The sequence below is a fragment of the Balaenoptera borealis genome, assembly GCF_965194805.1.
Source record: "Balaenoptera borealis genome assembly, chromosome: 4".
Lineage (NCBI taxonomy): Eukaryota > Metazoa > Chordata > Mammalia > Artiodactyla > Balaenopteridae > Balaenoptera > Balaenoptera borealis.
Window position 1 is genome coordinate 102,444,472 of NC_138861.1, and position 14,642 is coordinate 102,459,113.

A 14,642-nucleotide genomic window follows, 5' to 3' on the forward strand; every position below is an offset into this window, starting at 1 on the left:
TTTTTTTTTTAAGATTTTTTTTTTTGATGTGGACCATTTTAAAAGCCTTTACTGAATTTGTTACAATATTGCTTCTGTTTTATGTTTTGGTTTTTTGGCCGCGAGGCATATGGGATCTCAGCTTCTGGCCCAGGGATCGAACCAGCACCCCCTGCATTGGAAGGCGAAGTCTTAGCTACTGGACCCCGAGAGAAGTCCCAAAGATACCCGACTCCTTCTTATCCACATGGTGTCTGGGAATAATAATAGTATTTAACTAATTCAGCTATTTGGGTTTATTGAGATAATTTGTATAAAGCAATTAGAACAGCACTTGATGTATAGCAATGGGCTCAATAAGTAATTACAATAACACTTACCATTCATTGAGCATTTACAATGTGACAGTCTGTTCTAAGTGCTTTACATGAATCATCTCAGCAACTTTGCTCAAAGTCAGGAAGCTCTGATGTAGCAGAACGCGGATTTGAACCCAAGCATGCTCCTAACTTCTGCGTTATCCTGCCACTTCCATAAATGTGGGTCATTATTTCTTCACATTAATATTGATACATTTCTCATTTGATGCCTTGCTGCTTAATTTTATTTCAGTTCATTTATCCTCCCTATTCACTCAATCATAGGATTTAGCCAGGAATCTCTTGGTTTGAGTAACTGCCAAAGGAGAGGAAGGAGTTAGAAGAGGCAGGCAACTGATGCTCATTTTGTGTGTCACAATGGGAAACGGCCTGAAAAGGATGCCAGGAACTTCATGGGAGTGTCAGGGCAAGTGATTTAGCTGGCTTTGAGTATTTTCCAGGCTCTGGTTGAATTCTCTGGTAAGACTAGTGTTATTCTCCACCGGTCTTGTAATGAAGACTGCCCTTGGCTATGAAAAAAAAAAAGCCACTTAATATTTGTATGGTACAAGCCAGATGCAGTGAACTTGATCTTGGCTCCATTCTCCTCCCTCCCACTCAAGTCTAAGTGGGACCTCCCACTCTCGTGGTACTTTCCATACTTCCTTAAAGGCTTTCACCAGATGCTGCTGTGCATCTAAAACGCTATCTGATCATGATCTCTGGAGTCACACCTAGGTTTAAATCCGGGCTTGGGTATTTCCTGATGTAATCTACTAAGCCCCCTGCTCCTCAGTTTCTCCTGCACAGTGGAGATAATGGCACCTACCTCCTAGGGTTTATGTGAGGATGCAGTGGAAGAATTCATATAAAGTGCTTGGTTCACTAATCTGTCAAATAGTGATTATCCTAAAAATATTAGGCACTATCATCTAAATTTTGTTTTAATAGATTTTAAGCTTTGCAAAGACTGAAGATAGGGTTTTTATTTCTCATACCACCTTGTATAGTACCTGGACCATAAATCTAACAAGTGAATAAATGAATAATCAGAAATACATGGAATGAAGTTTGGTTTTTGACCAGGCTAACTAATTGAGACTCTAAGACTAGGGTATGGAGAAAGCTCTTCCACCCCACCCCGTTTAATATCATCCCCAACTTGGAATCAAAAGACACAGATACAAATAACTAGAATCCCTTTGTTCCCTGCCTCAGTTCATCAAAGGGCAGCCTCATCTCTCATCTTGGAAGGAAACTTTGTTTTCCTTGCAAAAGCCATATTGCTGAAAATGAAGCAGAAATGGGTTCATTCCTTCCAGTAACTGGTGATTTTGAAAAAACAGTACTTTAGGGATAGGCTCTGAAGTGCAAGAGTGTCTCTAATTAAGTGTTCACTTTTCTGGGGACAGGCCAAGGAAACCTTGTAGTGGGAGCAGAGCCTGAGCAACTCCCCAAAGTTGCTTTGTTGATGTTTCTTTTAAACAGATACCCGACTCTGCCTCTAACCCTCCTCATTAGCTTCTTGAGAGTATGTCATGTAAAGCTTTTGGTAAACAATCCTAACAGCATCCCCTTTCTTTCACCACTACCTCTGCCTCCAACCACCCCCAGGGCAGGGGCGCAGAACTTTCCTGGGTCTAAAATCACATCAACCCAGAAAGGGTAAGCCATCTTTTAAAAAGTCACCATAAAGTGTTGGTTATTTATCCCTGTGGAGTTAGTGAAGGAAAGCATGTATCAAGCGCTTAGAGTATATCTGGCCACTGTCAGTGTATAGCTATCAGCTTGACTGGCCTCTGATGCTTTGGGACATGGGACAATGTACCAACTCCACCCAAGCCTCCACTTCTTCATCTGTTTGATGAGGATGAAAATCTTTATCTTCTTCAGAGTGGTTGTGAGGGTGGGACAGTCACGGTGCTTAGCCCTGTGTTTTGGCAAGTTATGTGCTCCATGAGCCTAATTATCACTTACAAATATTATCGCACCTAATCTAACAAAACCCCCAAGGGAGGTATATTGGCCCCATTTTGAAGACCAGCAAACTGAGGTTTAGAGAGTTGAAGTCACTTGAATGAGGTCAAAGTTCTGGAGTCTGTGCCCAGGTCCCTTCTTTCTATTGATTACTCTAGCATTTCTCTTGTGAAAGGGAAGGCCAGGCTCTATAGGAAGAAAAAACATTGGATTAATGCTTTAATTTGAGTCCAAGCTATGAATCGAAGCTAAGAGTTATTGACAAAGTCACTTTACCTATTTAGACTGCAGTGTTCTTCCAGCTGCAGTCAAAGGATGGGAGTGGGTGCCATGCCAGGGTCTTCTCACTCTCCGTATCAACGGTGTTCAGGTATTTTGGACAGGGACACCTTCTCTGATGCCTTCCTTGTATTGCTTTCCTTGGTCACGTTGTCAGGAATCACAGATATTACTCACATTAAACACTGAGAAAAGAACATGGCCAAGACGTTTTGATGTGCAGGTGCATGGCTCACCTTAAGGAGAGGTACCAGCAGCACCGTGCTGTTGTAGCAGCCTAAGAGAGTGTGCAGAAATCTCACAAGAATCCCCGGGCAGACTTGGCACTCTAGATAACAGAGAGTGGGGCCTTGGAATCAGTGAGAGAGCAGGTGGCTTTTAGGGAAGGCGAATGTATCGGTTACATTATTCATTCAAAAGCTAGTCACTGCCTCTTGTGTGCCAGGCACTATTCTAAGTTCAGGGATATCCCAGTGAACGAGATGGATAAAAATCTCTGCTTTCATAGGTAGGAGGTTATATTCTAGTAGGAAGAGATATTATATAAATAAGTAGACAGCTATACATATCAAGTGGTGACAGTGCTTTGGAGGGAAATAACACTTGTTCAGAGAGTAGTGACTCCAGGGTCTGAGGGCTGGTGTGCTCTCCCACATAGTGCAGCTAGCGAGGGCCTCTCTGTGATGGGGCTTTAGAGCCAAGACCTAAATAAAGCCGCTTATTCATGGAACAATCTGGGAATAAGCATTCCAGTAGAGAGAATGGCAAGGGCAAAGGCCTGAGCTTATGAGGTAAACAGTCTGAAAGGAAAGCCCACAGACACTGGGAAGAACAATTCAGTTCCAAAGGAACCCATAACTGTAACATCCAGACTGGGTGGAAAGATCCTTATTTGGGCGCTTTTCACCAGCAAACTGCCTACACACAGTTCTCAGTCCACGAGCATCAATTTTATTTTATTTTAATAAAAATTATATATATTTAAGGTATACAATATGATACTTTGATATACATATACATAGTGAAATGATTACTACAGTCAAGCTAATTAACATATCTATCTCCTTACATAGTTACCTTTTTTTTTGTGATGACAGCACCAGAAATCTGCTCTCTTAGCAAATTTCAAGTATATAATATGGTATTGTTAACTGTAGTCATCATGCTATACATTAAATGTCTAGAATTTATTCATCCTACATAACTACAACTTTGTACCCTTTGACCAACATCTGCCCACCTGCCCCACCTCCCCACCCCTGGTTACCACCATTCTACTCTCAGCTTCTATGAATTCAAATTTTTTAGATCGCACATAATAAGTGAGATCATGCAGTACTTGTCTTTTTGTGTCTGGTTTATTTCACTTAGCATAATGTCCTCCAGGTTCATCCATTTCATCTGTGTTGTCACAAATGGCAGGATTACCTTCTTTTCCAAGGCAGAATAATAGTCCTCTGTGTGTGTGTGTGTGTGTGTGTGTGTGTGTGTGACAACAGATACTTGTTTCCATATTTTGGTTATTGTGAATAATGAACGTGCAGGAATCTTTTCAAAGTACTGATTTCATTTCCTTCGAATATATACTCAGAAGGGGGATTTCTGAATTATGTGGTAATTCTATTTTTAATTTTTTGAAGAACCTTCATAGTGTTTTCCCAATGGTAGTACTAATTTGCAGTGCATAAAATTACCCTTTCTCCTTATCCTTGCTAATACTTATCTTTTATCTTTTTGATAACAGCTATCCTAACAGGTGTGAAGTGGTATCTCATTGAGGTTTTGATTTGCATTTCCCTAGTGATTAATGATGTTAGCACCTTTTCTCAACCTGCTGGCCATTGGTATGTCTTTTTTGGAAGAGTGTCTATTCAGGATTTTGCACATTTTTTAATCAAGTTGTTTGCCTTTTTCTGCTATTGAGTTGTATGAGTTCCTTATATATTTTGGATATTAATCCCTTATTAGATATATGGTTTGCAAATATTTTCTCCCATTCTCTAGGTTGCCTTTTTATTTTGTTGATTCTTTATACTATGCGGAAGCATTTTAAATCGATGTAGTCTCACTTGTTTATTTTTGCTTTTATTGCCAAGACATCAGGTTTTTTTGTTTGTTTTTTTTAAATTTTTATTTATTTATTTTTGTCTGTGTTGGGTCTTCGTTTCTGTGCGAGGGCTTTCTTTAGTTGCGGCAAGTGGGGGCCACTCTTCATCGCGGTGCGAGGGCCTCTCACTGTCACAGCCTCTCTTGTTGCGGAGCACAGGCTCCAGATGCGCAGGCTCAGTAGTTGTGGCTCACGGGCCTAGTTGCTCCATGGCATGTGGGATCTTCCCGGACCAGGGCTCGAACCCGTGTCCCCTGCATTGGCAGGCAGATTCTCAACCACTGCGCCACCAGGGAAGCCCCAAGACACCAGTTTTAAATGTGAACATAAAAAACTCAGTCATTGAATTTTATTTATGGGGCAAATTGAAGGGCTCTACTGAGTTCCCCGGGGGTAGAAAAACATAGAAAAATCCCATCTGGGGACCACAGGTTATGTGTGTTTAAGTAAGTAATAATAATCCTGTGAATGAGCAGGAAGGAAGAGCCATGAATTCAGTTAACTACTAGTTTGGAAACTTGTCATGTTGCAAGGTTATGGGGGTTAATGGATTAATTAGAATGTCATGAAACAGTTTGGGAGGGTCATTTGGGGTGTAACCTTCATTCCTGGGCTGATAAGTACTTGTGCCAATGCTTAGATTTTTATTTCATTTAAAGCTGTGTGGAATAATGGGAAGAAATAATGGACTTTGAGTTGAACAAATCAGAGTTTGAATCTTGGTCCCATCACTCAACAGCAGCATGGCCTTGAGCCTGTTATTTAAATTCTATGAGGTATAGTGTTTCTCTGTAAATCTCATCTAATTATATTTATTTTCAGAGTAACTAAGAGGGAAAAACAAAGTAAGTAAAGCATCTGGTATGTGGTAATTACATAATTAATGGTGACTATTGTTATCCAACAAGTATCTATACCGCACGTCTATACGCCCTCCATGGAGGCATGTGGGGAACTTAAAGGGAAGGAAGATGTGACTTATGCCCTCTAGAAACTTACCCTTAAGTTGTGAAGATGTCCACCCAATTGGCTATAATATAAAATACTGTAAGAGAAAAAGAAGTACTATAAAAACACAAAAAAGGAGAGATTTCTTCCAATTCTGCTTGGAGAAGTTTCATGGAAGAGTTTTAGGAGCCCAACAGGCAGAGTTAGTGTGGAAAGGATTTTCCAAATACATGCAGTATTTTTGAACAAAGCCCAGAGATGGAGAAGCTCAGAATGAGTCTGGAGGAAGGAAGCTGAGCTGTCAGGTAGAGTGAATGAACAGAAGTAGGGCCAATGAGGTGCAGTCCTCAAGCTGGGACCAGATCATGTAGCGACCAAGATGCTGTTCCAAGGATCTTAGACTTTATTCAGTAGGCCATGGAAGGTTTCTGATAAAGGGAACGATAAGATGAGGGTTGCATCTCAAAGTAATTACCCTGGCAACTCTATGTGGTATGAATAGAGCATGGAGAGACTTGTGATAAAAACAAGAGCCAGTAGTGATTGAGCACTTACTCTGTTCTAACACTATTACTCATTAATCCCCTCAACAGTCCAGTGAGCTAAGTGCTACTGTCATGCCCCCTTTTACAGATGAGGACATTAAGGAATGGAGATGTTAAGTAACTTACCCAAGGTCACACAGCTAATAAGAGGTCAGACCTGAGTCCAGGCAGTCAGACTCTGGAGTCCGTCCTCCAAACCATTACTCTGTATTGCTTCAAAAGCTGACCAGAAGTTAAGGATGCCTGCATACTACCCTGCCCTGCCTCTGCCTGATGTTTCTTCCTCTTCCTTGCTCCTCAGTTTTCTCATCTCTAAAATAGGAGACTTGAATTGGCTTTCTGAGATGCTTTCTAACTCTTGGGTTTTTTTTTGGTTTTTTGTTTAAATTCTGTATTTGAATGTGGGCCTGATCTATTTGATCAGTACAGTAATGGAGGAAACACAAACGTGAAATGGTTGTGCAAGTTAAAGACAGAAACTCTAAACAAGTTTTGTTTCTGATTGATTTTTTTTTCTTCTGAAACTTTCTCTTGCTCCAAATTTACTCCAATCAATTAAAAACATACAAACAAGCATAGAAGGTACACAATGAAAAAAAAAATAGGTACATGTTTTGGTGTATTGAATGGCAATGAGCTAATGCATAAGGTAACTGCTCAACTCTAAGATTTACAAACATTAAGAATACTTACTAATTTATCGTAATCATGCTTTGAAACGATGTGATAGTTACTACTCAAACCAGAGTATTAGTTCACAGTGACTCACACAGAGCCCCCAGGATAAGGCAACTCATTGAAAAAAGAAAGTCAATATTGAACAAGTCCCTTAAGCCGCATTTCTCTCTGCACTCAGCTGGTTGGGACAAAATACACACTTTGCTTTTCCTGACTAGTAAACAGGGTTTCTGAAGCAGCTGAATCCAAGCTATCACTTCGCCTCTCAGCATTTTCCGGTTTTTCTTCTTATTTCAAGATGCGGTGCTCTGGTCCCTGTCTGCAGCGGGAGTCCAGACTCTGGTTAGTTTCCGTTTCCAAGGCAACTGAGCAACCCAACAAAGCCACAGCGGCGCCGGGCGCGCTGGTCCCGGGGCCGCGGAGCCATCACTGCCGTGCGTCCTGTTTTCTCCGGACCTTCCTGGTGATCTCCCGGGTCTTCGGGTGATCTGCGCGTTACTTCATGCGTGGCTGTCTCTTTGTGTAAGAGTGATAAAGAGGAAGCTGATAATTCGACAGGCCCGACTCTATCCGACTGCCACTTCTAGCCTCTGCTACAGTAGACAGGATGAATGCATTTTCTCTCATTCACGCCCTCTCTCCATCTCGTCGTCTCCTCTCCCTGTCTCTCTCTCTCTTCCCCTCCTTCCCTCTTTCCCTCCCTCTCTCCCTCCCTCTCTCCCTCTCCCTCTCTCTCTAGCTCTCCTCCTCCCCTTCTCCTCTGGCAGTAGCCTTCTTAATGTAGTTTAATGGCTTTACAAAGAAAGCCAGGCAGAGGAGCACTTCTCAGTAGCTGTGGTCGGACCATGACCTAGCTGACCATGAACTTGGAAGGGCTTGAAATGATAGCAGTTCTGATCGTCATTGTGCTTTTTGTTAAATTATTGGAACAGTTTGGGCTGATTGAAGCAGGTTTAGAAGGTAAGGGAGTGCTTTTTAGTGACTTCTAAAAATTCTCTGTTTTGCAATAAAAATTTCTTAAGCGAGTATAAGAGGCACCTGAAATGAGATCAGAGAAATATTACTCTGGGGTGGACATAAAGAGAGGTGGGTTTTTCAGGGTAGGAAAGATTAATAAAATAAACTTTTTGTAAGTTTCAGTAATGTTTTCAGAGCAAAAGAACGTTAAAAGTATGAGAAACACTGAATCAAAATGTTAGAACCTAAACTGAGGTAAAATGTTTATAATTGGTATGTCTGCTTATATTGAGAGTATTTAGTCCATATTGATGTTATATTATTTTATCTAATATCCCCTTTTATTGTATCAGCAAATTTTATTTGGATATATTGTGAGGTCCACTTGTTTATTGCTATGTAAATGCATTCATCAAATGGAAATGGTTATACATTGATTATAATTTCTTGTGGTTTAAGATTGGAGCCTAAGAATGATAAGCTTTTTATAAGGTTGTCTCAAGAAGTATTTATAACATTACTTATTTCACATCCCAACGGAGATTCTAAGGGGCAGAGTCCCCAGTTCATATGACAGATCTTAACATAGATTCCAAAGAGCCAATTGTTTTTCAAGTGTTGCTGTTTACATTCATCAGATGCTCATTCCCCTATTCTCCTTAACAATCGTCTCTTTCTTTAAAAAATAAGGTGTGTACTTGCCTGTATCTTTTTCTGAATTTGATGTTTCTTTGAGAATCTGAGTAAATTCAGATTATTATTTTCTTACTGTGCAGAACACATTTGAGAGTATTTTTGCATATGGCCAGTAATTGTTTCTGTAAAGTTGTCAGAGCAATTTTAAAAGCATCCCTAGGTGACGTTTGACGTAGTTATGCTTTGATATTCTTGTTTCAAATTTTAAACTTGAGTAAAAATGCAAATATGTTATAAATGTGTTTACATTCACAACTAATTCAGTCCACTGGAGAATGACTGCCACATGTGACATAAATAAGGCTGCATTTACAGATAGCCAATGTCAAATTACAGTAAGTGTGTCACTCAGATGTAGGTTATAGAAACCTACATTTGTAATTGGTTGTGTGGGGGGATAGGGTGGAAAGCAGGGCTTGTTGAAGTAATTTTGAAGTAAGTTTGCAGAATGCTTTTTGCAAGCCCTTTCTGATGGCAATATTTGTAGTTCTAAAAAGAGGATAAAATTCTAAATTCTGGAAGTAGTGATTGCTCTTTAAAATTGACTTTATCTTTTGCATTGTTGTGATAAAGCAATAACTTGGTTTGGCTTCTCTGCCCTTTAGTGTGTGTTATTTTCCTGGCAAATGTGATTGGGACCTCCCATTTTAATGCCCTGGTTTTTATTCTCTCTGAGACTGACAGTTCCTTGGAGTAGTGTTGGTATTTCTAGCTGTGTTGAGGGACTTTTTTTTTTTTTTAACCCGAGTTCATGGATGATTTGTGGTCATTCTTTAAACTCTTTTGACATTTTACTGTGCATTTTGTGATGAAACCTCCTCTAGTATTGGTTTTGTTTTAGGAGCACGAACATTTACTCTCCCAAATGATAGCATGTGTTTCCTTCCTCTAAGGACTGCTAACCTTTATGAAACTATTTTTTCCTATTCTTTATTATATTTCAAAATATACTAATTTGCATGAACAGTTTCTAGCTTGTATTTTATATTTTACAGTATCAGTATTTTCCAGGCCAACATTGTACTAATACTATGGAGAGAATGTGCTTTCTCATAAACTTCAATATAAACCCATATCTGAATTCCAGGTTTTAGAAAGTATTTTGAAATGGTAAAATGTTAATGACCACGTTAAGGAGGAATTACACTCAATATGTAAAAGTTGATAGAGAAAGGGAGCAATAGTGCTTTCCATTTTGAGGTTTGTATAAGACTTATCGCCAAAGTCAATGCTAGAGTCAGAAAACCTTCAAAACAATATTTAAGTTGGCCACACACTTTGTTTACTGGAGATATAAAACAAATAAACAGACTGATAAGCTCTAATTCATTGAATATAGTTTGAATATATAGATCAGAATGCGCACACTTTAAAGTTACAACCTAGTTTTAATGAACAAAAAGTATAAACAACATTTAATATCAAAATAGCATCTTCATAGATTTTTCTGAAGCTTTCTTCAAAACAAACACGGGTGCTCATTTCATTCAGATTTATTTTCAAATAAGAGTTCTCTTCCTCCCCCATCATTTACATATCTAAGTTGAGGATAATGATTTCTTTCACCTTCCTTATTTCTGTCTGCTCAGGTGACCTAGTAAAGAAATTTGAGTATTAAGTAGAAAAATTTGAACCTAGGTTAAAGCCCTATGAGGATGATTTTGAGGGTTTTTTTTCCCCTAAACAATTAAACCTTTTCATCTAAACTTATAACTGTTTTATAGTGTAGTCACCATTCAGAATGTAGTTTTTTTGTATTATTATATATGCAACATGCATTATGTCCTCAAGGGCATGTATAATACTATGTTTGCATAATATAGTTATTATCTTGCTTTAAGTATGTATAGAAAAAATGTACTTCAAAATAAATTGGTAACATTAAAATCTGAAGTATTTGTATTTGCTTATCTTTGAGTACTTTGAGCTTCCATTCTTTGCAGAAGACTGTGGAGTGGGTCCTGGATGTCCTGGGTCCTTCTCTTCCAGTCTATGCATGATATGCATAAACACATAATGCTACACATAGATCCATGGCATGTATTTATAAACAAAAAAAAGTTTCATTTAGCAGGTAACAGTCTTTAATATGAGAAAATAAGAGAGTAGTAAGAGTACAGACTCTTAACCCTCCTTTGCCACTCTCTTGCTTTCTAACCTTGGGTAAGCTACGTTACCTCTTTCGTTGTTTAAAATGAGAAAACTGGACTTGATAACCTTCATGGAAGTTTCCATTTAAAAAGTTCTGTGAGTCTCTCAGGTAATTAAAATTTGATCATTTATATAACATATATCCTTTTTTATGAAATGGGTATCAATGGCCTACTTTGGGATTGATATGCAGTGCTGTTACTAGGCTGATCTTTCCTTCTCTTCCATAGTGGGATAATTCATCATACCTCAGGAGATTTTCATTGTATTTCAGGAGAATAGAGAAATGTCCTTTCCTGTAGCTCTAGAATTTGACATTTGGGGCTGCTATTTTAGGCATCCATGTGATAGAGTTTCTCAAAACTTACATGGGATTTCAACAACAGATAAATACATCATGGTATAATTTATTAATGTTTCGTAGTTCAGTTCTTTTCTTTCTTTTTCTTTTTTGCAATTCAAAGTTCAATATTTCTTTTTAAGAAAAGAAATATTAATACCAGGTCAGTATGCATGCAAATAATATTTTTAACTTGAGCAAAGTTTTGAGGATAATGCACAATGCCAGAGTTTTGAATTCGCAGATTCTCTCTACTTAGTGAGGAGTTCAGGAAGCTCCAGGGTTATGCTGGTTTGGAACACTCCTAAAACCTCACAAGAGTAAATTACCTCTTTTCCAGCTATAAAAATGAAAGTGGTTTTCTGTTGACACATTCCAGGGAGAAATTGAATCAAAATTTTAATGGCAAAGCTATTTCATTATCTCTATATGCAACACTGGGCTGTGAAAATATCTACTTTTCATCCAAATATGTATTAAATCATGCTGAAGTAGTTACTGAATTGAGAAAGAACCATTCTTCTCCCTACTAGTAACCTTGATAAAAGGCAAAATTTTACAAAAATGCAATAACACACGTGACTTGAAAAAAAAAATCTGTTTTTGGTAATCCTCTTTGATAAAAAGGCAAAAGAAATTAACTGATAATCTAATCCCTTTGTAGAATACACATTAGAATTTCTTTTGTATTTACTGAGCTCACTTTATTTAGCAGATATCTGTGATGCTGTAATACAGCTTCCCCAAGAGGTCTAAGCAAGGCATTAGCCATATACTCAAAGATGGATTTTCAGAACCCTGGTTCTTAATTCTCCTGTGCTGTTGACAGAATTGTGGGTGTGTTGGGTCTGTCAATAAATTGGGCCAATTGGAAAACTACTGACTGTGTGACCATTCCATGATGTTTAATGAGGACCAAGGGGCTGGAGACGACTGGGAGGGGGTTATGTTTTCTATCTTGGATCGCTTAATTGAAATTTACAAAGCAGACCCTTTTAAAATTCTCCTAGAATTCTGCTTCTCCAGATGCAATGGGATGCCAAAGCTATGTGTATTTCAACTATCTGGAAAGTCTTTCTAAAGTGAAATGTTTAAGAAAGATAAAAGAGTTTGTAGAGATATTAGAAAACTTAAATTATTTTTTACACAGTCTCAGGGTGGAATAAAGGGAATACTCATACAGTTTGATCTTCTTTGGGGTCTTTTATAGTTAATATTTCAAAAACATTAATGTCGACAAAGGGGCTATTGGAAGAAGAGGATTTAGTGTGGTCAGAGATTATATTCAGAGGATCCAGAATTATTTTGCTTGGATTCTAATCACTGTTTCACCTCTTAATAGTCATATGATTTGGGGCTATTACTTGACCTCTGTAATCCATATTTTTTATCCATAAAATGAAATAATGATAAATAATATTAATATCTTGCTTTATTGAGGGTTACCAATATGCAAGGCAAGTTTTAGACACCAGTATGATATTAAACTGTGTATTAAAATGTTCTCTAGGATAGTATAGAATTAGTATTAATATTAGTATACTAATATCTTATTTAATCTTCACCCTGGTCCTCTGAGGTAGGTAGTATTGTTCTCAGTTTAATGATGAGAAAATTTAGAGCTATAGAGGCTAAGTAACTTGGCTCAAGGTTACTCAACCAATAAGTCATAAAGCTGGAATTCAAACTCAGGCCATCAGGTTCTATATCCTATTCGTTAATTTCCTAGACATTACAGCATGATGGCAATGGCAAATAATTTGGTGAAGGGGAGAAAGTGTTAAGTCAAGTATCCATTAACTCTTTCTACAAGGCTTTCTTGAATACATTCTCTGTGTGAACACTCTCAATCACTAACATTGTTTAATAAGCAAAAATGTTCATACTGACTGCAGTGTTCTAAGCATAGCATAGAGAATATTATAAAGCCCCTATCTTATAAATTAGACATAAAATCTTATAACATAAATGAATCTTCATTAAATTTCAGTCTAATCAAAGACAGTATTCAGTTGGGCTCTGGGGTAAAAATTGAGAAGAAAGTCGATATATGTGTTCCGTCTCAGACTGAGCCCAGTTTCTATCTGGTTTGTCTGTGGGTGACAGGTGGGACTGCTGGAAATAGGTGGGACAGAGAAGGGCTGGTGAAGGAGAAAACTCTATATATTGTGTTACGGTGTAAAGATGAGACCCTGAGTCCGGGAAGGGGGTTATTTATAAAAGGGTCTAAGATTTATGAGGAGGACTGATTGGAGCATGGATAAAGGAATTGGATGATCCACACTGGATTTTGGATCAAGTGCATCCAGTGTTGATTTCTAGTATAAAACAAGGGTTTTAGTCTTGATAAGGATGGTCATCAACAGAAAACACATACTCCAGCCTTTATCAGCAGGTATAAAGCATGAAGGAAGACAGTTCTAGCTATGGGAAACAGAGTTCAAGGGAGGGAGGAAAGCTTAACTTAGCTGAGAATTCACTACTGGGCAAACAGAGTAAGAGGAGTGTTACATATACTATGCCCTGGAATTATCTTATCCACCAGGTGAGGTGGTAGGTGTTATTTCTGTTTTGCGGATGGATGAAAATGGAGATTCAGAGAGATTAATCATTTGCTCGAAGTCACAGGGTAATAAGTGAAGGAACCTGGAATAGTTCCAATACCTTCACGGTGGTACTGATCCAAATGACATTCACTATACTACAGAAAATAAATATTCAGAAATGGGATAAATTTTACACAGATAAATAAAAGCCACATTTAATATAAACCTTAATACAGACTATCCCTAAAAATTGTTACTTTTTAAAAATATGACTTCTAGTTTTTGTTTTATTTCTACTTCTATGTAGAGGCATTCTATGTAAAAACACACTATGATAATGAACAAAAAGAAAATGAGGAAGAGGAAAAAAGGAAAGATACATTTATAAATCACATAATTGAAGCTCTGATTTATTAAGGCTTCATAAAATGGAAAATACTTAGAAATTACCAATTCCAAATCAGTCATTTCATAGATGAAGAAACTGAGTCCCAGAGAGAATAAATGACTTACTGAATGACTTGATTTTGACAGGCTTGTCTCTGCAGAGAAAAAATCTGACGGATTATACTCAGACAATAAACTTCAAACATAATCTAAATTGCACCAAATATTTATCCAAATTATAGCTCTCCTTAATTCTGCTAGTGGACCAATCACTCTAAAGTTCAAGGATTCTAAGATGTGGGTGATGAGAAGTGGTTTTGTGCCTTAGCTTATCATTAGAGATAGGTGCCACCACAAAGAATCCTTAGGCGGAGGGACTTGGTCATAAATTGAGGTGTTTTCCACCTTGATGACTTGTCTGAATAAGTTAGTGGTAGAGAGTCATTACCCCCTGACAGTCATTCAGTGACCCCAATGGATGAATTTCTGGAAGGCACAGGCTTAATAACCAGTAGATACATTTACAAGTCACATGTGTACTTATCCTAATTGTTCACCACTCTGATTATTAAAAACAAGAAGCACCTTGTTTATTGCTTGCACCATCTCGCACCCATGAAATTGGTGAAATTTACCCCCACTGTCCAGGTTGTTGGGGGCAATTATTTGAAAAGCATTGAACATCATCAAGAT

The 14,642-nt window shown here is 38.1% G+C and overlaps 1 protein-coding gene across 4 annotated transcripts in view; it reads left to right on the top strand.

Moving 5' to 3' along the window:
* KCNIP4 (potassium voltage-gated channel interacting protein 4) overlaps positions 1-14,642 on the top strand; it is a 1,207,795-nt gene that overhangs the window by 663,159 nt on the left and 529,994 nt on the right. The window contains exon 2 of one of the 4 annotated variants that reach the window (XM_082389232.1): positions 7,171-7,832. The exons of 2 other annotated variants lie outside the window; for them this stretch is intronic. In XM_082389232.1, coding sequence (XP_082245358.1) covers positions 7,733-7,832 — 100 coding nt within the window. In that variant the 5' untranslated portion in view covers positions 7,171-7,732. Of the gene's footprint in view, positions 1-6,053; positions 7,833-14,642 lie in introns of those variants that run through there. One more of the 4 variants, XM_082389235.1, reaches the window with a different exon arrangement.